At 46.2% G+C, this 24128-nt stretch overlaps 1 protein-coding gene across 7 annotated transcripts in view; it reads right to left on the bottom strand.

Annotated features, from left to right (window-relative positions):
• The window catches only part of SH3PXD2A (SH3 and PX domains 2A), a 324297-nt gene that overhangs the window by 101614 nt on the left and 198555 nt on the right, over positions 1 to 24128 (bottom strand). For 5 of the 7 annotated variants that reach the window (XM_090058574.1, XM_090058576.1, XM_090058578.1 and 2 more), the window contains 2 exons: positions 21286 to 21314; positions 3597 to 3641 (listed from right to left, as the gene is read on the bottom strand). In XM_090058574.1, the coding sequence (XP_089914700.1) occupies positions 3597 to 3641; positions 21286 to 21314 (74 nt within the window). Of the gene's footprint in view, positions 1 to 3596; positions 3642 to 21285; positions 21458 to 24128 lie in introns of those variants that run through there. The other 2 variants (XM_090058575.1, XM_090058580.1) reach the window with 2 other exon arrangements.

The following is a 24128-nucleotide window of genomic DNA, read 5'->3' as shown; positions in this document are numbered from 1 at the left end:
TTAAATCCACTGCCTCCAGAAATGCATTGCAGTTATAATGGGTTAGAGATCTTGATCAACACGGGGTTTTTAAATGTGAAGAGCCTCAAAACTAGAACAGTTAAAAAACAAAAGAAATACAATTCAGAGATGACACTGTTTCCAAATTTCACAACTGGTCTTGGCATTCAAGTTTTCAGACTAGACTCGTTGCACCATGCAGTCACTCGTCACAAAGGGATGGTGCACTCCGAACTCATCAAGACAGATGTGCTTAAGAAAGGTCATGGCTTGTGGAAGCTTTTCTTTTGCGGGGCAGGGGGAGATGCAGTTTCAGCACCTAAAACCATTCAAATTCCAGAGTTGTCAGCTCTCATGGAAGAAGTCTTGAGATGGTGAGTGTGCAGGGAAAGGAAGAGAGGCACATTGCAACGTCTTGAGCCAACCTGTACAAATGTATGGCTATTTGAAGAGTCCCTCTATTTTCCTTTAAGTCACTGGGGGCCTGGGGTGGGAAATGCAATACCATGGACACCGTCACACAAAGCTGGTCAGTAAAGGAGAAGATTTTGGTTTCAGCTTTTCACGAAGTTTCTAAAAAGAAAAGCTCTCTCTGAATTTGAATGAGTTGGCAACACAGAAGCCCTAAATCTGGCTCAGAAGACAAGAAGTTTCTCTTCCTTGCAATGAAAGATGCCTGCTGGGGCCGTTTCAACTCCCAGAAAGGCATATTTCCATAGGTGCCATCATCAGGCCTCACCTTGGATTTAAAGAAAAGAAAAAAAATACAGGTTCCAGCTGAGCATGTTCGCAGAAAAATCACAGGAATAGCACCCTGCTGGTAGTGCCCATCAACTAGGCAGAGAGTTGTAGAAGTGTAAGAGTCCTTTCAGTAACATTTCTTATTGTGTCAGTCAACCTGGTCTGAAAAAATGTGAAAGAAGAATGGGGGACAGAAATGGCGACACACAGAACCATACCCCGCTCTTCCTGAATAACTTCCCCAAAACAGGTTATAATGAAAAGAAAAATCCTTTTGAGAATGGGCAGAATCTAAAACTGAATCTTCCACATCCCCACACCCTCCAACTATTTTGTCAAGCAAAAGAGGAAGAAGATCTCTCAGTCTGGCTGCTCCCCCCCACCCCAAAAAAGGATCTATATATCAAGTAAACTCACATCTGTGGAACAAGTTAATCTTACAAGCGCCCCTATGTTTCAGGCATAAAATGCATGGTTTTTGGCCACGACGTAGAGTTCTTCCTTAGTTGATTGAATATGATCAACTGATTTGCTAAGAGTTACATGGCCATTATTAACAGGAGAACAGCACAGGTTTCTGGAGAGAATTCATACCGAATACTACAGGGAAATGAAAACACATGCCACCAGTACCACTGACACAATCAGTGCTTAGTATGGGAACAGTGTTTGAATTCACCTACGCAGGCACATTTGCCCCGTCAAGATGACTCGTGCAGGAATCGAGGGGTAGTCTGCCATCTTGCACCTGACATTTCTTTACAGATTCCTGACTTTTCCTTTCACCCAAAGGTGCAGACAAGCATCTCTCCTGGGTGTCTGTGCAAGGCAGCTCTTGAAGGCAGGTGCTAGCAAGCAGCCTTCCAATTCCAGAGGGGATGCAGAAATAACGACTCGAATCTGCGTTGGGTGGTGGAGCTCAGAGAGGCTTGTTGCCTCTGGGACAGGACACGAGCTGGTCTGCTTACCAGTCAGTCCAACCCAGCCCATCTGCCCAAAACAACAGTAGCAGCTTGTTACATGCAGTCACCCAGCACACCGAGAGCGACAGCAAGCCAGGGGCCAGCTACAAACACCCCTCCATGCCTCAGAACAGCAGCCACCTGCCAGGTGTACTGGGCCCGGGACTCCCCTGGTTGCTTAGACCTTCCAATAGCTCCTATGAAATACAGCTCTGCTTCTACCTCTAGAAACGTGAGCGAGTCTACTTCTTTCAGGCCTGTGACCTCATCCTGAAGTCACATATTACTCGCTCTCTTCCCTTTCTCCAACACCACTAAAGGGAAGTACCCTGCTCCCATGAGAGCCTGCAAAGAGAAGCCTCTACGAAAGGCGGAAGAGCCAGGAGCTTTAGGCATTGCCTAGGTCAGGTCTTCCACTGGGTGCAGAAGAGCAAGATAGCATTTCCTCACAGAGCACCATGCTGTCAACTGGCCACTGGTTGGGGGTGATCTAGGCAGAGCTATGCCTGTGCACCACTATTGGTATTTATCAGGTTTACAGCATGGGGCCGGGAAGGAAAAACTACCCTCCTGCCCCAAGCTACGTGGGGGGGCGGTGGGTTGTTAAGCCTTCCTCAGAGGCTTTGGGTGTTGGCTGCAGCCAATGCCGGGGATTTTGATTGGGCTGTGCCAATGCTCTTGCTGGGACGTAAAGCTGGAGGATCTTGACCCTCCACTCAGGGTCAGGCCGACTGTCATATCTGGGGTCTGCTCATACTCAAATTGGTACGGGGGGGGGGGGGAAGAAACTTGCCTTCCTCTGTAGTGGGGCAGGAAGCCTGACCTTCCTCCTGGGAGCTCTTGAGCATATACTGACAGCCTTTGCAGCACCAGGACGTTAGCTCCTGTGGTCCCCTTGCTTTACTTGTGGCAGGTTCAGGTGTGATGTCTTGTGTTGCAGGGTTGACGGTGTCATTTTACTCACAGGGTGGACAAAGCACCTCTGTGGAATGGTTTGGATAGGGATGATCCTGCCTTGGGCAGGGGTTTGGGCCCAATGACCTATGGAAACCCCTTCCAGCCCCACTTCTCTACGATGCTATGAAGCCCGACCCTGCACGGCTAGTTGCGTAGCCTCACATTCTTTGCAGTCCACAGCGTTCTCCCTTTTCCTCACGTCCCTTGCTCTGATCTTGTGGTCAGAGCAGGAGACCAAGAGTGACAGTTTCCCCATGCCCGCCATCCAGTTTCCAAGCCAATATAAACTGTTCATGCAGCCAAGCATGCATCCCTCACGAGCACCATAATCTGAAGACGTAAGAATGGCACTTACCCTCCCCTAAATCATTTCCTTGCGTTCGGGCGGTTAGATTCAGATAAACATCCCTGTGGTTCAGGTTCAGGCCCTGCTCTGCTAGTTTTCCTGGAGACTCTAATCAGTGAAGTCTCTCATTTTACTGACGGCCCGGAGTACATCCCCTCCACCACAGCAAGAGACCGGGCAGGAATGGTGCCATTTGGACTAAGAGACCTGGTCCTTTCGACTGCCCAAAAACTGCTATTGTCAGCTTGGTTCTTAAAATCTCCCTTTCCCATGGAAAGACATCATCACAGGCATGCAGCACAGCAAGACATGATCCAGTGCTTGTGGCCATATCAAGGACATGGGTTACAGCCAATATGGAGCAGCTCCTCTTCAAGGGCTACCCATTTTTGGAGAGCTGAGTCCAGGAACTTACCAGTGGGTTAGAAATTTACAACCCAAGATGAGCTGCTTCTCCGTCAAACAAGCCAAAAAAAAAGTCACCACAACATGCAGGCTTTGAAGCAGACCTTTCTGGGTCACCTCCCCTACCAGGTCCCCCGGCATGCTGACTTCTAACAGAGCAAGAGTGCACACAGCAAGCAATTTACCTGCAACATCCTTTTTTGGAGTATCAGACAAACTGGACATCCAAACTTCAAAGTTCAGGAAGAAGGCAGCAGGAAAATAAAGAAGCGTTAGAGAAACAAGCAAGCAGTTTCAATGTGTTCATGATAACAGTTACTGTTTACAATCTCTACCCCTTTTTAAAAATTCACCCCCATCAAATCACTTTCTCCAATGATGGACATAGTCAAGGCCCCAGAAGTTGTACCAGCTCAACGAGGATTTATCTACTAGTTACATCGCAGTTTATAAAATTTCTTGCGAGCTAATGCTGGTCAGATGAATAGCTCTTCCCAAAGTCCAAAAATCTCACATGCAAAATCCCAGTCATTCCAAATAATGAGATTCAAGGCACAATTATACCCAAGGAAAATCCCAGCTGAGTTGCATGGGAAAGTTTTGACCCATTAGGTCGCAGTCTTGCAAACAATTATACGCAATTGTAACTTCACTGTTATAAGTAAGGTACTGAGGCCAACAGAACCACTTGCAGCGTGAGCTCAGGACATGAATAAGCGCTTTCAGGATCACATCCTTGGATTTTTGTTACCTTGGGAGAGAATTAAGGGAGAAAGCAATCTCAAGCTGTGAACAGAAGTTACATTCCTTAGGAAGTGAATAAATGACAGAAAGCCAGTAGATGGGCAAAGAAAAGGGTATAACCGCCTTACAAAAAAGTTACAAGATTTATGCCCCATTACAGAGGGAAGAAAGGTTTCTTCTAGGATGGTGGGGGCAGTAACAGCATTTTTAAAAAGGTGCATATCTGGTTTGAAAACATGGAAAGTATGTGTTTAACCTTAGTAAGTTTATTCCTGGACTAGGCATTTGCTGTCCATGAAAATCAGGTTAAACAAGAACTACGGTCTCAGACACACAGCTCCCCAGGAAGAGGGACCCACACCAAAAACCAAACCCCTTACTCCCACCAACTTAACACGGCTTCCAATATGTCCAGGATGCCACACACCAAAGTGGAACACCACGTGATATTTTAATAGACGGGACTGCTAAAAGCATATACATTTATATACGATATATTATTTGTTACTTCTGTTTGACAGCCAGCAAGACATGGTCTAACCACTTGAAGGAGACATAAGCTAAGTGCATTAGGGGGACTGATCTGTTCAACTGGTGGTTATTGTTTAGATCCACAGGATAAATACATTTGCCTTTTCTTTCATGAGACACACAAATGGCTCCTCGTCCGTGCCAGCAATTCCTTTGTTATAGACCATGGTGCATAAGCAGATGCTTTCAAATGTTTTCCAACTGAAAGAATGAGGTTAAAAAAATCCAGCCAAATACACTGCATTTCCCCAGTAAGGATCTCCAAAACTTCCTCTGCAACACTTTTGCAAAGGGTCTATTTTTCCATTTGGCCAGGACAGAGCCAAGGCACATGGAGCATTTTTACATGGATTGTGGGGCACGGCACCGGGTGCTTTAATTAGCGAGCCATGCTAATTAAAAAGCGCCTGTGCGTCATGTGTATTAGTGTTGCTGTGCATCTCTATGCTGGGGGGCGGGGAGAAGGGGGGGGTGTGAAATGGTGGTGGGATGCTTTGACCGAAAGCTCATCTAACATGTTTTATTTCAAAGTGTCCCACTGCCATTTTTTCAGCATGGAGACAGTGTTGGATGTGATGCAGAAGGCTGTCGAAGAGGGTCAATTTTCACGTTTCAGCAAACTCGATTAAATCAAGTCTACTCGGACACACTAGATTTCCAACATGTCAGAGCGGGCTCCACGTATGCGTACAGGAGCCCAGAGAGCTTCAGCTGCTTGCTGAGGGCCACAAGTTCTCAGCGACACCCTTCTCTGCCCCCAAATCAACTGCCAAACTCACTTCTCCAGTATCTACCCTTCATGGCTGAATATAAAGCCCATTAGATGGACAGGAAAGGAAAACCGGTGCTGTCCTTGGGTCCGAACTTGATCCAGATGCTGCATGTGGTGCACAAAACACCCAGGATGTGATGGCACGCAGCCAGCTTAGGACCTGCACTGCCTCCTGCAGCCACCCCAGGGTGAGCACCGTGTACGGCACAAGTCCTGGACGAGCTGGAGCAAGCAGTGCATACGCTGGATCTGGCAAGTGAAGGTGGCAGAAAGGGAGGTTCGTGGATCCAGGGTGGCTCGGAGCCAGCCAGGCACCATTCATCTAGACTGCAAGGCAAGTTAACTGTGGGTTACCTTTTTTGATCAAGGTATACCAACACCAAATTGATTGCATTTGGTTGTTTTAGATTACTAGTTTTTGCATATGCTCCCAGCAACACCATTAAGCCAGTAGACAAGGTTCTTCCCATGACAAGGAGAGTGTTATTATTCTGTCATCTAAATATCTAAAGCAGAAATTCTATTAAATCCAGAGACTTGGGGAGGGAGGAGGATTGCAAATCAGAGCTTGCTCCATGCCAAGCTGGCACCGAAGGACTGAAACAGCCAAGGATGAAAAATATTTGGAATAAAGCTCTCGTTAGACACTTCCTTATGGCTCTATTGGATCCATCTGCTCAAGCAGGGAGAAAGCATTTAATGGAAGTCACTCGATAGTGCTGATTTCAGCAGTAAGAGTTGGGACGTAACCAAGGATCTCAAACAAATATACGAGTCCAGTTTGCTAGCACCATGTGCTTATGTAAAAAAACCCCATATATTTCTTAACGAAACAATTTTTCCTCCTGTCGCCAGCAGCTGATCAGAGCCTATGTGCAAAAGGAAATTCGAGAAGCAGCTGGCAAGTAACACCAGCGGGTATCTTGGATTCCCAACCAAGAGAGAAAAGCATGAAGGAGGACCAGCGATTCTCATCTGACAGAGCTCGGCAGCAGTTGGACACAGATGAGTGTGCAGCTGAAGACGACAGCTAGCATAGCTCAGCTGCTCCAGCACAGGACATCTGCTTAGCATTAGACTTCCTTCTTGGGGGAGATTTTTTTTATTATTATTTTTAGTCCAGGACATTTAAGCTCTAATTGCTCCCAGCTTCTGAAGCCTCCCCCAACAAATAATAAAAATATCGGAGCCCGTGGTGATGTCCGCTGCCTCACAAAGGGTTCACTAAGAGTGTTGGAGAGGGCGGGAGGGAAGGAGGTCAAGAGGCCCCTGAAGCACGCTCTGACTGTGCTAGCGACACACAAAAGCTTTAAAACAAATAGTGCAGGGCTTCCCTGTAGGACAGCGGTTTACTGGAGCTCTGCACGGGGCTCAGAGTCGGTTTCCAGTGGGGGCTGCTAATGGTTAAAGACCCCATGAACTCGCACCCCCTTCCTGCCTCTCCACCTCCTCCTCTTACAGTGCCGAAAGCCAGTTGGGCTCCAACGTCCTCTGGAAAGAACCACTGTTTGGGAGGAAAATTCAAGTTGCCTGCCGACGCCACTCCTAATATAGCCTGGGCCCAATCCTACTCCCCACCCCCATTCAAATCCTTACAAATCAGCAGGAAGAGATTCCAGCTGGGATCAGATCAGACCCCTTCGATAAGTCTTATGTAAAACCACCGCATAAGAGAGTCCAGAAATGAATCAGAAACAAAAACACTGCAATGTGGAACAGCTCTCGAGGAGGGGCTTTCCCCTTCAGGGCTGCATTGTACAGAAGTAGCCGTGTAATGGGAGAGGCCCATCTCTGCTGGAAACAGCTGCTGACCTCCTGCCTGATTCAAGTTGGCGCCACAGTCTATGGATGCACCAGCTCTGCTTTCTCAGGTGGAGAGTGTCAGTGCAGGGGGAGGCAGGAAGAAAGAAGAGGAGGAAACAGGCTTTAAAAACCTGAAGCAGATGATTTATTTAAGAAGTTCACCAGAGAAAGCTTTCTGATGCCACCAAGACTGGTTTCTCTAGAGCTTCTCCCACTGCCGATTCCAGGAGAGGCAGCCACTGGAGCGTGGCGCTTGCAATAAAGCCACTTGTCTCAATGCCACCTGTTCATATCATACCATCTTGCTGTGCATTGAAGAAACGTAATGCAACTGTCACGTACACTGTTTGCAAGCTTCCTGGAAGAGCCAGGGAAGTCTGGAGATCTGGAGAGGAGCCTGACCGCAAGTGTCCAGAGCCAGGCCTGAACTCTGTTCAAGGGGCATTGGTGGCAGGTCCATGCTAGGGGTGCTTCCTACACAAGGGGTGTGTCTACACATTCATTAATGCGCATTAAGTTTAGTACTTACATAACCAAGTCAATCCATGTGAAGTAGCACCAACACATGGGGTTCTTGTTGGCATTTTATTTTCTTGTTTGGTTTTTTTGTTTTTGTTTTTTACAGACACTAACTGCACAGTAGTCTGGTAGTACTGCACAGTAGCATATTAGCACAGGATTTGCCCAGCATGTTGCTACACAGCGTTATTAGGCTACTGTGCAGTTAGCATCTCATGTCAATGCACCCAGTGATTAGCAAACATGTAGGCAAGCACACTGCACTGCCCTTTATGGAACAAGCCATTACAGGAACTCTCCTAAAGACATAGCCTTTAAAAATGATTTAGTCCACTACAAAAAAATCAACCAGAGCTTGCCAAAGACAGTTACCCATCTCACGCATAATCTTCCAGGTGGCCTGCACAGGATGCCAGCTCAGAGATGCAACTGCTGCTGCCTCCTGCCTTCCAGGGGACAAGGCTAGGGTTGAGAGGGCAGCAGGCCCATGTGCAGTGGTACCCAAGAGCTCCGAAGAGGGGGGCGTCAAGTGATTGTTTCCTGAAAGATGGAGAATGGGCGTCAGGAGACCATGGGTGGGGTTAAAAGATGGGGTGATCTCAGGGTGTGTTCTGGAAGTCAGTCTGCTGGAGGACCACACACAAGGCAACAGGTGTGAGATGGAGAACTCCACTCCACTCCTCTTCTTGAGGAAAATGAGCTGTTCCAGGGTTTCCTCCTTGTGGGTGCTGTTCTTAGCATTCTCTCCAATGCTCCCACTGTTTCCTGGGTAGCTTTCCAAGCAGTATTTAAAGAAAAATAAAACCTTAAGGTCAACCCTTTAATGTGAAAAGGCTCCACATAATGTAAAAGAGGACTATTCTCTTAATTCTGGGGCAACAAAAGAAGGCCCCCATAAGGCAGCAGACATTAGAAGTTGTTGTATACGTGAGAGAGTAAGATTATTAGTCGACTAGAAGCACTCATCGCGAAACCCAGTCCCAATTATGAATTAAAGTACTGGAGCAATTTTCAAGTGTATGTTGAAAAGAAGCAATACCAAGAGGCAGAGACTGCAACCACACAGGAGCCCTGTGGGTCAAACATTCACGGCTCGTTTTAACAAGTGACAGGTCAGGTACTAGCATGTGAAGAAACAGAGAAGGGGGAAGCCAAAAGAGACTGGCATGGGTCTAGTTTTAAAAGGATCCTGGTCCTACTCTGACTGAAACTAGTGAAGACAGACTACTGACATCAGTAATCCAAGATCAGCCTGTACAACTGCATTCAGACACTGAGCTCCCAAATACCCACCCTTCCCCTGCCCTCTTTTGTCATTTACTCTCTCAAAAATTCAATGCACAAGAGCAAACCAAGTTCCTCTGAAATGAGGATGGACCACTTCAGCTAGGGAAGGCTTCACTGGAGGTCTAGCGGCTGGAAGTGATCCTTCTTACTCCTGCAGCTCATCCATCTCTTGGATGGAGGCCGGCCATTTGTAAGAAAAAAAAACGGAGACAAAGCAGAGGGACGAGGGTGTTCTCAACTCCCAATATTGGAATAAGGACCCGAAGCCACCTTAGACAGGTTTTTCTTTTTTGTGGTTGGTGGTTGTTGCCTCAGGTTGATTACCAAGACCCAGATAATTGATCATGTCCCAGCATGGAAGAAGAGTTAAAAGGTAAGAGGCAACAACTTACTCAGATCCAAACTTGGTACCTTGGGCCCATTTTTATGCTAGATTGGGTGGATTTGCAGTTGCAGCAAGTCCTGACTAGTGCTAACTCAGGAGAACACCTTTGCTTTTACCTGGAACATTTTTGCTCCGTGAACCACTTGTAGATCATCTCTGCCTGAGTCCCAAAGCAACAGTAACCCAAGTTAAGATTCTTTTTGAATGTGAGCTCCCATGCAGGGCCTGTGACATGACCTCAAGCAAGCAAGAAAAGGAGGGGGGACAAAGCTTAATGTTAAAATGGGTTCAAAAATAACACAATAGGTTTGGACTTCTAAGTTCTTAGTTGCGTCACTTGGGTTGTGCCCTGCCAGAGACTGAAGACAATTGAGGGAAAAAAGGAATAAAAGCCATATTTACCAATTTAGTTATACTGTCTAAGTGTGCCAACCAACACACATTTCACTCCTGAGCAAAACGCAAAGCCAACCAGCTTAGAGCACTTTTGTTTAGTGCCTGTACAGTACTAACACAACGAAGGCCTGATCCCTAAGGAGGCCAAGATGCTTCCACAAGGCAACACTCCCAATACCAAAATGAGCAAGCAGCACACACACACACACACAGCTTAAAATTAATTTTCCTTGCCAAAGTATTTGTAATGATGTCAATGCACAATACTCAGTCATTTTTGCTGCTTCTACAATTGCAAAGTCAGCTGCTTTTGAAACACCCGAGTGGTACACACATGAATAGATTTAAGCAAGCTTCTTTTCCATTTCTAACTGTCCCACTTAAAGAAAAAAAAAAGACACCCTCCAAACAACACCACAAACTCTGAAAAAAGGAGGGGGCTGCTTTAAAGCAACAGGGAAAAGTCATTTGGAAACAAAGTTTGCTCTAGACCAGAGGTTTCCAAACTTTTTCTTATTGCATACCCCCTTCCAGATTTCCCAGCTGCCTGCATACCCCTATCAGCATACAGTTTACATTTTAACCCCTTCAATGCCAATTATAATGCAAATTAAATTTGTCATTACACAATTTGTCCCACATCCCCTCCCCCTCCCCAGATGTCTCTGGTACCTCCAGAGTTTGGGAACTGCTGCTTTAGAAGAACATAGTTGTTGCGAACACAAACTCATCCCCCCACCCCCACCTTAAAAAAAAAAAGAGAGTAAAATAGGGAAAAGACTAAAGATGGCTGTGTTAGCCATTTCACTGGAATCAACTGAAAGAATACAAAGGCCACCACAATCCATTTATGGCAGTGCTCAGTATTGTGTTTGCATTTAGATTAGTCATCTCGAGTGTGTTAAATTACAGAACTGCTTATCAAGATAATCCAGCTGCCTTTTTGGTACACGAGCCTTGGCCCAGACAGGCAGGAGTAGCTACAGCATTCATCTGAAGACGTTTCATTCTAGTCTTATTTACCAAATCCGGACTTAAAACAGGTTTACACAGGGCTCATCTGTTACCCTCTGCAGCAAGCATCTCTTTTGTTCTTGAAAAAAAATCCACTATTGTTTCTGCTACAGGAAATGAGATCAGAACTCCCAACAAGCTGGTTACTGGGCTGGACAATACAAGAGAGCATCTTTCTTCCCCAAACAGTAGCCTGCTATCCTGGAAAATAGCAACTTTTATTTTAGGCCGTGTCTGAGTGTAGACCAATCTCAAATCACTTCCACTTGCCACGTAAACAGAACTGCCTGGCGTATATTAGACCCACACACACTGCTTGGAAAATATTCACATCTGGCTTTCATGTGACCCAAGCATGCCTCAGAAATTCATCATCTGTATAACAAACCCTTACAGGGGAGAAACCAACAACCAAAATCCTTTCCAGCGTCTAAACAGAGCAGCGTAGAGACAGCAGCAGATCCCAGGCTCTGCATACTGCAGGGAAGCAAGCACAGCCTCAGTTTAAATTCTGCATTTCAACAACCACTCACAAGCACTTTGTCTTTATAAAAGAGATTAGAGCCACCCATTAAAGGAAATTAAGACCTAAGCCTTTGCCTTTAGGTCCAATTCAGCGCTTTGTTTAATCCTAGAGAAGGCATATCCCAAATCCCACTTGAGAAACTGAGAAACTCTCTATGATTACTTTGTGTTCATCAGAAATGGTCAAAAGCCATGGGATCCATAGCCAATGTCTGAATAGCTGTTATATTAAGCTAGCAGTATATAAGTGAGGGGAGTTTAACATGGCTATTTCAGGGCCTGATGAAGAGGCTGGATTTTAAAAGCCATAATTATGGCCATTGCTAACGCTTATAGCCGTGCAAGCTAAAAGGAAATATTGATCTGGGAAAAAAAAAAAAAAAAAAAACTTCCAGAAAGAGGAGAAAGAAAACCATTACTCTACATTTTATTCAACAGAGCAGGTGTAGTTATAGAGCCCAAATGCCCCACTGCTCCCTGGAAATTTTGAAGAATGAGTGTTGATTGCTTCAGGGAGACCACGTACACCAGTGTTATGACCTGGAAGGTCTGGAGGGCTGGGAACTTTACTGTACACCAGTGTTATGACCTGGAAGGGCACAGGCACGATCTTTTTTGTCCTGTCTTCAGCATGAACACAAGCATCTGCTCTGCAGTCTCCCTGCTCCATCAGAACAAGCCCAGCATCTAGTAAATTCAGGCTAGTATGATGGATGTGGAAAACAGATGGAGAGAGACAGAAAAGGAGATTTTGGTCATGGTCATACAGCAAGTATCCACGTGTACCTTCCTGGACGCCTCCGATGCTGTAAGCTATGCTGCAAGAGGACACGTAGGGTGCTTGCGTGTGGGCTCGAGTAATGCACAGCTCCACCAGGTGCGACCATAACAGCATCTCCAAGATGACCCAGGGAGCAGAAGAGATCGGTGCACGAACGAACACCAGGGCTAGCAGTTATGCTTGGGGGCAAAGGAGAGCATGCTGCCGAGTCGGTGGCTGCAGCGGTAGGTATTTATCTCCCGTGTGTTGGTTCTGTCCACAGTCCAGGAAGGTTCTGTGGCTGCTGCACGGGTCCTGCTTTCGGTCATCTTCAGTTAGCTAAGAAACGCCATCCTCGCCTGCGGGATGACGGCCCAGTCTTCATTATACACGCCTTTGACACTTCCTGGCTGGACTACAGAAAAGTAATACACCTGGGCACAAAATCATCAGCCCTCAGAGTCCTCCAGCTAGCACAAGAGGTTGCAGCATAGGCTACTGCAAGCACTTGGGATCTGCCCTCTATGCTGGATCTCCCCAGAGCAGTCTGACACGCTCTGTGGCCTGGGCCCACCACAGAAAGCACTAAACAACTCAGATCCTCTAGCATGAGGCAAAAAAACCACCAGAAAGATAAAGCTCACCCGATATGCAGACACATTTCTTGGGGCCAGTCTCAAATTGCAAAACAGCCTCCCCATAGGAGTGAAGGGCCATCACACCCCTCTATCTTCCACCTCGAGCTGTTGGCATGCTTCTCCTGCCTTCCCCAAAGGCATGGAGCAGAAGACGCATTAGACCCCATACACAATTGTCTCCTTTGGCAAAGGATGACAATATGGACAGACCCACACAGCAGCTAACAGTTACACCACTTAATGCACTCTGCGAGCCTGGGGACGGGGTGGGACTGGACCAGAGGGAGGCCCAGTACCGTGCCTCCTCGGTGGGCACTGCGGAGGAGCAGGCAGGAGGTAGAAGCCTGCTCACCATATATTCCTGGAGTCAGCAGCTATCCTAGGTATCTGCAAGAGCGCTGATCACCTTGGCATTTTAGGTTCGTGTCAACATCATGATAAAGGTTACCGTGCCCAGCAGCAGCGGCCTGAAGCAGACTGCACTGCTCCTCATGGCTACCTCCTGAACCAGGATCTGGGGGGTCATGTCAGCCTCCTCAAAGCACTGCGACAATCAGGACTGCCACACGACAAGGCCAATTCATTTATTCCCCCTGACGCAGCTACAGGCTCCCAGGTGAGGAGGCTGCTCCTTCCAGAGCAGCGAGGCATGCTGGAGGGCTGGGAACTTTACCGTTCCACACGTAGCCTCACTGTTAGGGGGACAACCTATGCACCCTCCACCCGTTTCTTCCTCACTGCTTTTCTACTCCTCCAGCTGGTCCTTTCACTCTACAAACCCTTGATTGCACAGAATTATTCTCACTGTGCACAGGTCAAAGTCAACGGGGCAGACAAATACCTTTTCCTATTCTTCCTCTTGACACACAGTCATGAAATAAAACACAAAGCAATGGCCACCCAGAAGACAACAGCGGTCCTGTACTTCCAACAGGCCACAAGCCTTATCATGAGAAATCTGAAATGGTACAAAATAAAGTCACCAAGAAGCTCTAGTGTTTGCAGTAGCCTCAGGCAGACATGCAAAGCATGTCAGTTAAACAAGCAGTTTAAAGTCTGGGATGTGGAGAGAACAGGGCAGAAAAGGAGGGGAGAAATTAATTTCCCCACATTGAAATACTGCAGGCTGCCCTGCTATCATATGAGCTAGCTTGAGCAGATCCACATCTCCACTGAATGGTAATAAAGCAACATGCTGGTCTCAGATGCATGCACTTCAAGTGTGCCAAGACTGCCTATAGCTTTTCCTCCAAAAAGCACCAAGCATAACTCAGGCTTTAAAGCTCCAAAAAAACATTGGGGAAGATAGCAGGTTCATTCATTTACACCCCAGAATTATTTTTATTGCAGCACTGGAAGCTTAGTTGGGGATCCAAATGGTACAGAAAGCATTTGTATAGGCCCCAAAACAGAAGAACGAACTCCAACTGGTTGAAGCCAACTCACTAGTTTTGGAAGGATCCAGCGTTTGACAGGGACGGCAGAGGTTTGAGGAACCCTTCTACTCCAAAAACCTTTACAACTAAGGATCATCTCAGACCTACAAGATACCGAACACTTTCCGAGATGGGCTAAGCCCACTCACTCACAGTAGCAAGCAAGCAACATCTTGCAGAACGAGGAGCATATTGTACAGCCCTTGTAGTTTCTGCCGTGCTGTTTCTTTAAGTCTTGGTTGCTATGGCTCTGCTGGATGTGCATACTTCCAACTCCTCCTCTCATCGATTCCTCCTGTCCCCCATCTTTCTTGTTTTTAAGAGAGAAAAAAAGCAAACACTCGAGAACCAGAAATATTTTGGCAGAGCCCGATGCATTGTGTTCTTTCGCCAGTGAATTGCTGCATGGAGTAATCTTCTGATACGGGTGCTTTCTTCCCAACATGGATCAAGATAAATTATCTGGTTACAAGTCAGATGCACATTGGGAAAGTTAGGAAATCTTTCTTGGAAGCCTTATGCAGCCCGTCCACCCCCTCCAACAGGGGCCAAATGGCACGCGATGATGTTCAAGGCGCCATCTCCATTTCCACACTGTATTCTCCTGAAAACAATTACTCAGTGTGCATTAATGATTCATCAAGGCAAAGAGCAGCACGTGCTTCCACCCGCAACAACTCACACGGCACTGCAGAAGTCTCTGAAAGAGGAGGATGTTGAGCCAAAGCCATGCGGTTTGAGGAGGTCCCAGGGATGCTGCCACATCTCTGGGCACAGTCTTTTGCAACACATTCATTCACGTTTTGGACTACTTGGAAATTCCAACTCTTGGATCTGCCTCCTTAGCCTGAGCCACTCCCCACCCAGGGAAGACAAGCTTTAGCGACAAGCAGCCAGCAGCAGAGCATGCCTTGAGCTACAACTTGCATCTTTAAAGCTAAGAAGTGCTTTTGTTCCTCGGGTCCCCCAATCCTGTAGTTGATTTACAAATGAAAAAAAAAAAAAATGCATGCGATTCAAAAGGCAGATGTTGGAGTTCAGCTAAGGAATTTTGCTGTAGATGCACTCACAGATAAGTAAGTGCATCACATCCAGATGACGAGTGAGAAGCTATACTTCACTAACAGGGTTTCTTCAGCTTTTGTAACACGTCTTCAGACACATTTCTTTAGAAAGAGACAAATGGGATATTGTTCTGATTACAAGTCTGTTTTTTATTTCCTCCAAAGACCCATCACGTTTATACATGGAGTCAACCTGTGACTGGGCCCCCCGCCCCTCTGGGCTTGTGGTACCTCTTGAGCACGCAATAAAAATAAAGCCATAAAGTTTCAGTGCAGTTTCATTTCAGTGTTTTTGTGTGTTTAACTCGTTGGATCCTCCCCTTGGTTATCTGATACTTCTGGGAGATTTTGCAGAGGCAACAGCATTTCAGGATCTTGACCCGTATAGTCAGAAACTTCTACTTGGGAGGGGAGCATGTGCCCCTATTCCAAAGGGAGGGGGTCAAGCAGAATTTAAGACAATAAACTGCCTTTGCTTTCTACAATGCAAAAGAGAAAGTAGAGGCATACGTCGCAAGAAGTTACTTTTCTAATCCTCTGTGGTCTCTTATACCTCTTGCTCCAACCAGCAAGAAGGTATCTTCAAATGGTTTCTTCTCTTAAATGAATGTACTAGAGAAGTCTTAAATCACAGTGCAATCAGTGCATCATTCATTCAGATACCCAAGCAAGTGGCTGTTAAGCCATTTCATTACGTTAAGCCTGTAGATCACTTATGCCATTCAGAGTACAAGCCAAGAGAGAACTCCCGATGATAAACGTCATCATATATCAGAGATGTCATCGCAGAAGAGAGGCATGATAGATTGATTTCAGCTCCACCCACAGATCCAGGTCTGTCATTCTGCAAAGAGCTCAGCAGTTTAAGTAGATGGTGTTATTACACCAATTTCATTAGCTTCTCAGTTAGATATATCCAGCCTCAGCAACTGCAGCAAAGCTCTCAAAGTGATTGCCCTCCATCTGTCTGCCGCAGGGAGACAAGAGATCACCGTTAAGTTGGAATTTCAGATCCATTTGAAAGGAATTCATGATTTAAATGAGAATTTTTATTGAGCATTCCTTCCTTCCTCCCCATTTTATGTACTGGCTCTTTTAGTTTAGTTAGCCAGATTTTCAACCTAAGTTTTATATATGCTTAATGCATACATGCACCCCACGAAACAGTCTAGAGACTCAACGCTATCATTATACTAATGTGAACTCAAAGACAAAACTGATAAAGCTCTCCCATATTCAAATATCCATTACATCACACACAAGACAAAAATTATTAAAATAAACCAGCTGCCAAATATGCCTTTAAAAACAAATCCCAAGACAACTAAGACAGCAATTCATCAAGGAGAAGCTGGAAGTGTTCCTTTGTTTCATTTCCCCTAGCCCCACGTGGCACCCTGCTACATAAAAAACATGACAGAAAAGGTCCCAATAGGAAAAACAATTTAAAAGCAAAACCATGAGCTGCATGTCTCAGCCTGTTGTGCCCCTTAGAGCAATGGCTCGACTTCCTGGAGCCTCCAACACCAAGGTCATTCTTTGAAAGACCCAGCTTTTCTTCCACTCTCTCTCCCCAACACTTAAATGCCAAAAAAAAAAAAAGTCATCACCATGGGGGGGGGAAAAGAAAAAGAAAAGCAGCTCTGGTGCCTGTGCCAGTTTCTTTGTTGCACCTAACTTTCAAGGATGCCATGACTCAGATGCTTCTGTCATGTGGCATGGGCAGGATCTGACAACAGTTTCTGGCATAAGGCAGGCAGGAAAATAGAGAAACTTGGGGCTGGAGATGGGAAGGATCCCTGCACTTCAGCGTTATGCTTCTCTTAGCCGAACACCCAGCAGAACAGCACCTCCTGCGGGACTTGACAGAGGGAATAGGTCAGCACTAAACCCGCTTTACACTCCAGCAGGATTAGCAAATGTCTTCAGGGTTAATTAGTTCCCCCCCCCACCATGTACAGATGGGAATTTGCAAGATTTGGAAAATGGATTAACCTAATTTGCAGTCTGTAATGTTGCTGGCAAATAACCACTGGCAGACTTGGACCTCTCTCAAAGACGGAGAGGGCAGGAGAATGGATGCTCGGAAAGAAATGGCAATAAATATGGTTAGAGGCTTTCCACATGTATTTGGTTAATTGGCTCAACCTAATCTGGGTATGGAGAATAACTCCTTCCTTCCTTCCTTCTCATCCCCGGGGGCCCAGCAAAGAAAGCCAATGGAGATCGTGCATTATTAACATACGGGATGTGTCGGGCCTCCTTACAACTGACTGATGGGCCCAGAATATAGCAACTTCCATCCAGCCCCGACAGTTCACCTCCTCTCAACCAATAAGCCAGACAGATGAGAAGCAAATCTTGTAGCATATCAGGTGAAGTCTTAAAGAGTCAAGAAATCCCAAGTAATAAATGCTAGTAACACTGGCCCAAATTATGCAAGCAAATCTCTGCCCAGGCCAATTCGTACTCGCTTCAGCAGGGCTCCGTCGACTCCAGTGACTGGGAGACTGGTATAGTTATGCTTCGATTCAGCCTGGGGCAGGAGTGTAGCACAATGAGACCCCAGCCCATGCCTGGGCCTTCCTGCAGTGCAGCAGAGATCAGAGAGCCAAATGCATTGCAGAAGGTAGCATTAAAAAACCCAATCAGGCCACTAGTGCAAACAGCTGTACCCAATTCACAGCATCACAAGGAGACATTTGCAGCTGATGTGTGAAGTCTTTCAGGTGTTGGAGAAAAAAAAACCAAACCATTCATTAAGCTTTGTGACTCTGTTCAGTCCCCCCATTGCTTTTCTAAGGGAGGACGAGGGGGAAACCCAACTCTAGATTATTTTGGGCTCGGAATAGCAAGCATTTGACAAATAAAAGCAGGCAGCGGTCTCCACAGACATTCATCATATTCCTGTTGTGTCCGCCATTTGTTGCATTTGTGTGACACATACAACAGGTGCCGAATTCCAGCAGCGCCTTCACAGCATTTATGGGGCCAAGCTTTCTTCCAGCACATCTCGGACTTGAGGCTCAAGACTTGCTTACAAACTAGCTTTAGTTGCTGGGCCACAGATATTTGTTCCCTTGTTTTATGGAGGGGTGTAGCTTTCTAAAAAGCACAGAGGAAGATGTTTTTTTAAGCTACCTACTCAGACGTTTCAGAATCATAGACAATTTGGGCTGGAAGGGACCTCAGGAGGTCACATCAGGTCCAACCCCCCCGCTCAAAGCAGGACCAGCCCCAACTAAGTCACCCTAGCCCAGGCTTTATCTATAGAATCACAGAGGAAGTAACTGTTAAGAGCTCAACTCTAATGGGATTTGAACCCATAACCTTTGAATGCATTCTGTAATCTAAGAGTCCAATGCCACTGCTACCATTAGCAAATCCTGTGACATTAGGAAATATCCTGTTTCTCCTGGTCAGGACTCCTGCGGGTTTGAGCCCAGATATTTGACACCTGCAGGCAGAAGCCCAGGCCACAGTCCAATCTAGTCCTGTAAGGGACAATGTCAGTCTCATCTGCAGACGGCTGGTAAACTGAGGCACAGTGACCAAACTCCTCCCTAGCTCAAGTATTGGCTTAAAAAAAAAAAAAAAAAATGATGCCAGGGTCAATTTAGCCCAGCGACTTGTAGTGCAGGTCAGAGCCCCTGTTTCTAGACTCCAAGCACTGATATCAGAGCCCAGAACTGCACCAACTCGCTAATACAAATTCACTGCTCATAGAAATCCATTTAATTGAGCAGTTCGGACCTGGCCATTTTCCAGTGTCCAATCACCCACATTTCAATTTCTCTTTAGCCCACAAATGTGTGCATTTACTTTAGCTTAATGTGCGTTTTGCAGACAAGGCCAATACGACAGACACCTGTGAAATTAGAGGCAGCACAGCACCTGTCCCTTGGAGGGCAGGCTCCATGGGGGTCTGCAGCAATAATATAGGACACAGACTCACCCAAGAAAGGGCCTGTATTTGCTTCACAACTACGGGCGGGGGGTGGAAAAAAAAAAAATCATCTCATCACAATGCAGAAAAGCATGGCTTTTGCACAAAGCCCAGAAGAAGCATCTCCCCCCCACTATAAAAACAAAACCAAGTGGAAACACATCACATAAGCCAAATCATCCTCTTGCAAGCTTTGCAACTCAAACATTGAAGTATATTGTTTCGAGCATTAGCACAAATATTAGCAGGAGGAAAATGTTTTTGTTTAAACAGACTGGGGGGGGAGGGGGAATGCATTATGACCATCAGAAGGGTAGGCTGGATAGCCATTTCCATACATAAATGCCTCATCAACAAGCAGTTTGCAGGTTTAACTTTTAGTGGGAGGAAAAATATGCCCTGGAGGGCTTTAGATCTTCACTCTACATGTCTGCATATTATTTTATTGCAGTCTGAAAGAAACTTTATAGCTGTGTGCCATCTTGAGAGATATCACCCAGTTGTCCAGACCTCAAACTACAAGACAGCACTCCCTACTTCACATACCAGCTTTCGCCCAGACTGCTCCATGTCTTGAGTATCCTCCTGTATGAAGAGGATACCATTTACCAATCTAGTTCCTAGTGTTGTGAAGTCAAGTCATGTGTTGAAATACTAGGAACAGCATGCCTACTAAGAAGCACATCTAGATGTTGAGTATAAGCCGCCCTTTTAGAGAGTGGCAGGATTTCCGTAATCCACACACAATTTTTGTACAGAGAGAGGATGATGAAAACGGTTACAGGAGAAAAGACGTAGGATAGCAGAGCTGTATCTCATCTTACATCTGCCCTACCATAATCACCTACAGCAGCTCAGCAGTTACTCAGTCTAAAGCATGGCACCACCCTTGACCTGCAGACAGAAATCAGATGGTTTTGCAGGGCCCTTCTAGCATATCCACAGAAGTGGGGTCAGATAACAGCAACCCATTAGTATACCACTTAGCTTATTACCGGATTGCAACATAAAAGCAGTCATAATTAACAGACCAATCAATCCAAGCAATTTCTCTCCCCTTCCCTCTCTCCCACAAGGATGTCACATTAACCTTCTCTCCTCCCAGAGGGAGCATCCTGGCTCCCCACCCACCACACATTTTACAAATACAGAGACCAGGAGTATTCACAAGTCACAACTGATTTGGGGTACAGTTTGGGAGATACCTTGGATTTGATTCTTAGGTGTTCAGAGCACCCAAAAATCAAAATCAAAATTTGGAAGTGGTCAGCACCTTTGGGGGAGGGGAAAACCCCCCAAAAAGTCAGGCCTAACTGATCTGATTTAGGGTGTCTCAGTCTTTCAGCTGCACATAAAACTGTAAGTCATTTTAATTTTGTCCATAAGTCACTGGAGCTGGATAGAAAGGGCGAAAGGAGAGAAAAAAGGGAGGGAAAAAAAAGTCTGGATTTACATTTTCAAACTGGGATTACACAAAGCAACAGAATCCAACAAGGTAGTGAACAACACCACCCCCAGCCACTGCCTCGGAGCTGCCTGCACCCCAGATCCTGGCACCTCCCCACCACCCAAAAAAATTAAAAGCCACTCCACAATAAGAGGTATTTACAAGATCTCCCCCCCTTGGAGAACAGGAGCTGTTGGGCTACAAAAATAAGGCTCCAGCTACACAAAAGCTGTATCCTTACACCCCCACAGAGAAACGGGGGGAGTTCTTTAGTGACGTGCTCAGGTAGAGACAGATTGAGAGAGGAGTTCATTTACGGCAGCTTTCCTCTTCGACTGGAGCAGACACTGCCTTCACACAGGCAGAAGGGGGTTAGACATTTTTGGTTGAAATTACAGCTCGACAGACTTTTTTTCTCCCCTTTCTGCAGCTACAAAAACCATTTGATGCCTCTATTGCCTATAGACTTGAGCAGCAAGAAAAGTTAAATCCCACATAATTTCATGCAACAAGAGATAAAGAGAAAGGTGTTTTTCTTTCCCCCCTTTCTCTCTTTGCCCCCCTCCATCTAGTAGCTATGCAGTATTCAGGAAGGCTGGTCTCTTACCTGATTTCCTTTTGGAGGATCCATATTCCCTGAAAAACAGACAACAACAGATAGACATGGTTAAGGTTTGCAGCCTGGGGGAGCAGCAGGGTGTGTCCCAGATCCCCACCCATAAACTCAAGGGCTCAGCCTGGGTGCTCCCTCCTTTCAAGTGGAGGCTGAGGCTGCAAGGCATTGACACACAGGCTGGGAAGGACCCTGATCAGCAGCAGGAGCAGTCGCAGCTGGTGCTTCTGCAGCACTAGGGGCCAGTGGACCATGTGATCGGATAGACAGAGCAAACCATCCACATCCCGTCGAGTAGGGGAGCAGGGTGTCATTTTTGGCTCTTGAAATCAAAGTCTTTAAGTCACTTAAACTGACTTAACCGCTTCCTTTCCTCTACAGAGGCAAAAGCATCTCAACTGCACCCTGCAGCAGCTACAGTCATCCTTTTTACACTGCTCCGAGCCCTTCCTTTCAAATGCTAATTGACATCTGCATAACCCACAGTCCTTCTGGTTATCTCTGTCAAACACTTGTCTTTTCTAAAGGGGAAAACTTAGTTCTTGTTTGCAGGAGGAAGACGGCAACTTTCCTGCTTTTATTGTGGTTTCACAAGTTAAAAGGATCTTGCTGCCTTCTGCTCCTGGCAGAAGATGTGAAAGAGAAATCACAGCTGAAAGGAGGTGTGGAAAATGGTTTAGAGCAGTGATTCTCAACAGGTGCTGTGGTGCCATCAGATCCTATTACCGTACCAGCACCATTTGGGGTGCAAATGCCAGTGCACAATTTGCGAGATATACCCAGACATTTCACGCAGGAATCTGCAGCATCAAAAATATTCTGATCTCAGGATTTTTCACTGTTTTTTACTATAGAGTGAAAGCAAAGAGCTGGCATTTTCCAGGCTGTGCCTTGAGTCTAACAAAGGGTGCCTTGAGTGTGAAAAGGCTGAGAACCACGGGGTGAGAATAATTAGAACAAGCAGAAAAAAGTATTTCCCCCGGTAGCTCCTTCCTCTCATCCCTCCAGGCTTCTCCTCAAATCCCGGCTGTAGACTCAGATCCTGAAAGTGGCTTATGCTGTCAGAAGCCAATCTCCCTGCGCAGATCCCACAGCAAGATGGAGGCACATTCATTTGTGAGCTCTCTGGGGATGAGGCAGCTTACTTGTTCCTGCACTGGGCTGTTGACTGGAACCAAAAAAACTCCACTGGAAACCCAGTTATCCCAAACCTTATCATGCAACTCAGGAAAACTGCAATATCGATAAGAACACGTACAAAGTCCTGCACTTAGGAGGGAATGAGCCCATGCACCAGTGCAGGCCGGGGGCCGAGTGGCTAAGCAGCAGTCCTGCAAAAAAGGCTGGGGGAGACGGTGGACAATAAGCGGTGTATGAGCCACCAGTGTGCCATGTTTGGACGTGTTTAAAACCCGGCTACACAAACTCTTGTCTGGGATGATGTAGTTGGGGCTGATCCTGCTTTGAGAAGGGGGTTGGACTAGGTGTGACCTCCTGAGGTCCCTTCCAGCCCTCATTTTTTATGTTTTTAAGCAAATCTCAGAACATTTAGGGGATGATCAAAAATGTTCACATGCCCCCTAAAACTAGAAATGTATCTGGAAATGAATTCTCTTTCCCACATGTTTTTGAAGTCACTTCTGCCATCTGAAAACTCAAGATTTAGTTCTCATGAGTAACGGCCACCTCAGTTTCTGCTTGATACAATGAGCACCCACATCTCCCAGGTGGATGTGCTAGCTACCAGGAAACAGAGGCCTAATTTGTGATGGAAGAGGTGTGGAGTTCCAGTCTTCACTCCAATGCCTATTTAACATAAAGCACTTGAACAGTCCTTGGAGTAAGGTTTTCCCTGTTAGATGCTCCTCACTGCTACGCCTCTAGCAGTGCTATGTAGGGAGCCAGAACAAATTTGAGGGAGGCTACTCTGGGCTAAGTGCAGTGAAAATAGGCTGCTGTAGGCAGCCACAATAATCAGAAGGTGATGGTCCTTACATCCCATCCTGCAAACTCCCAGGTACTCATTCCTGTGTAGTCTCATCTTCTGGCTGAGCTCTGACCCCTTGCCAAGAGCAAACTGTCTGCTCAGCATCCTTCTTGTTGCTTTTCCAGCTGGACCTACCCCCAGAGCAGCACAATGCTCACAAAGAGGGAAATTCTTAGATTTCAAAATCTCCACTCCAAACTTTCCCCGTCTTTCAGTCCAATTTGCAGATCATTCCAAGACACTGCCAATTAACACCTTGTTCTCTTCTTCTCCAGGCTGATTCATTCAAGTGTTTAAAGTTACCTAAAGGTAGAAAAGAGTAAGATTCTCCCTCCGCATTCCCTATTTACACCGGAGGCAAGGATTTCTTTAGGTGACATCTTTTAGAAGACTAATTGCACAGTTGGGATAAAGTTAGACAAGGTTTTTCTTGCAAGACCTTTTTCAGGTCTTTGCCTCTGGTGTAACTCCTGGACCATCACAGCTATGACATCACTCTGACGCTATTAATTACATAGCTCATTAAAGGAATGATGATTATTGTTTTAGAACTGCAGTGATTGTTGTTTTCTTTTGATGTGGCTTGAGTTCAAACCCAGGGAATCTGACTGCACAGGACAGGGGCTTAGGGCATCCCGGACTGACCAAATGTGTCCATGCTCACTTCATGGTAAGCATGCAGGGCGAACTAGACCCATAACTGGTCCCATGAGATGTACGGCACCTTCCACTCTCCTTGATCTCAATGCACAACTGAGCCTATAACACTGAGTTGTCTAACAGTGCCACTGGACTGTACACCAGGCTGAAGCAATGCACAAAGCTCCTGTGGATTTACTGAGGAATCAGG

The sequence above is a fragment of the Crocodylus siamensis genome, chromosome 7 (assembly GCF_052110815.1).
Source record: "Crocodylus siamensis isolate JL-2025a chromosome 7, ASM5211081v1, whole genome shotgun sequence".
Lineage (NCBI taxonomy): Eukaryota > Metazoa > Chordata > Crocodylia > Crocodylidae > Crocodylus > Crocodylus siamensis.
This window is presented reverse-complemented; position numbering and strand designations above follow the sequence as displayed.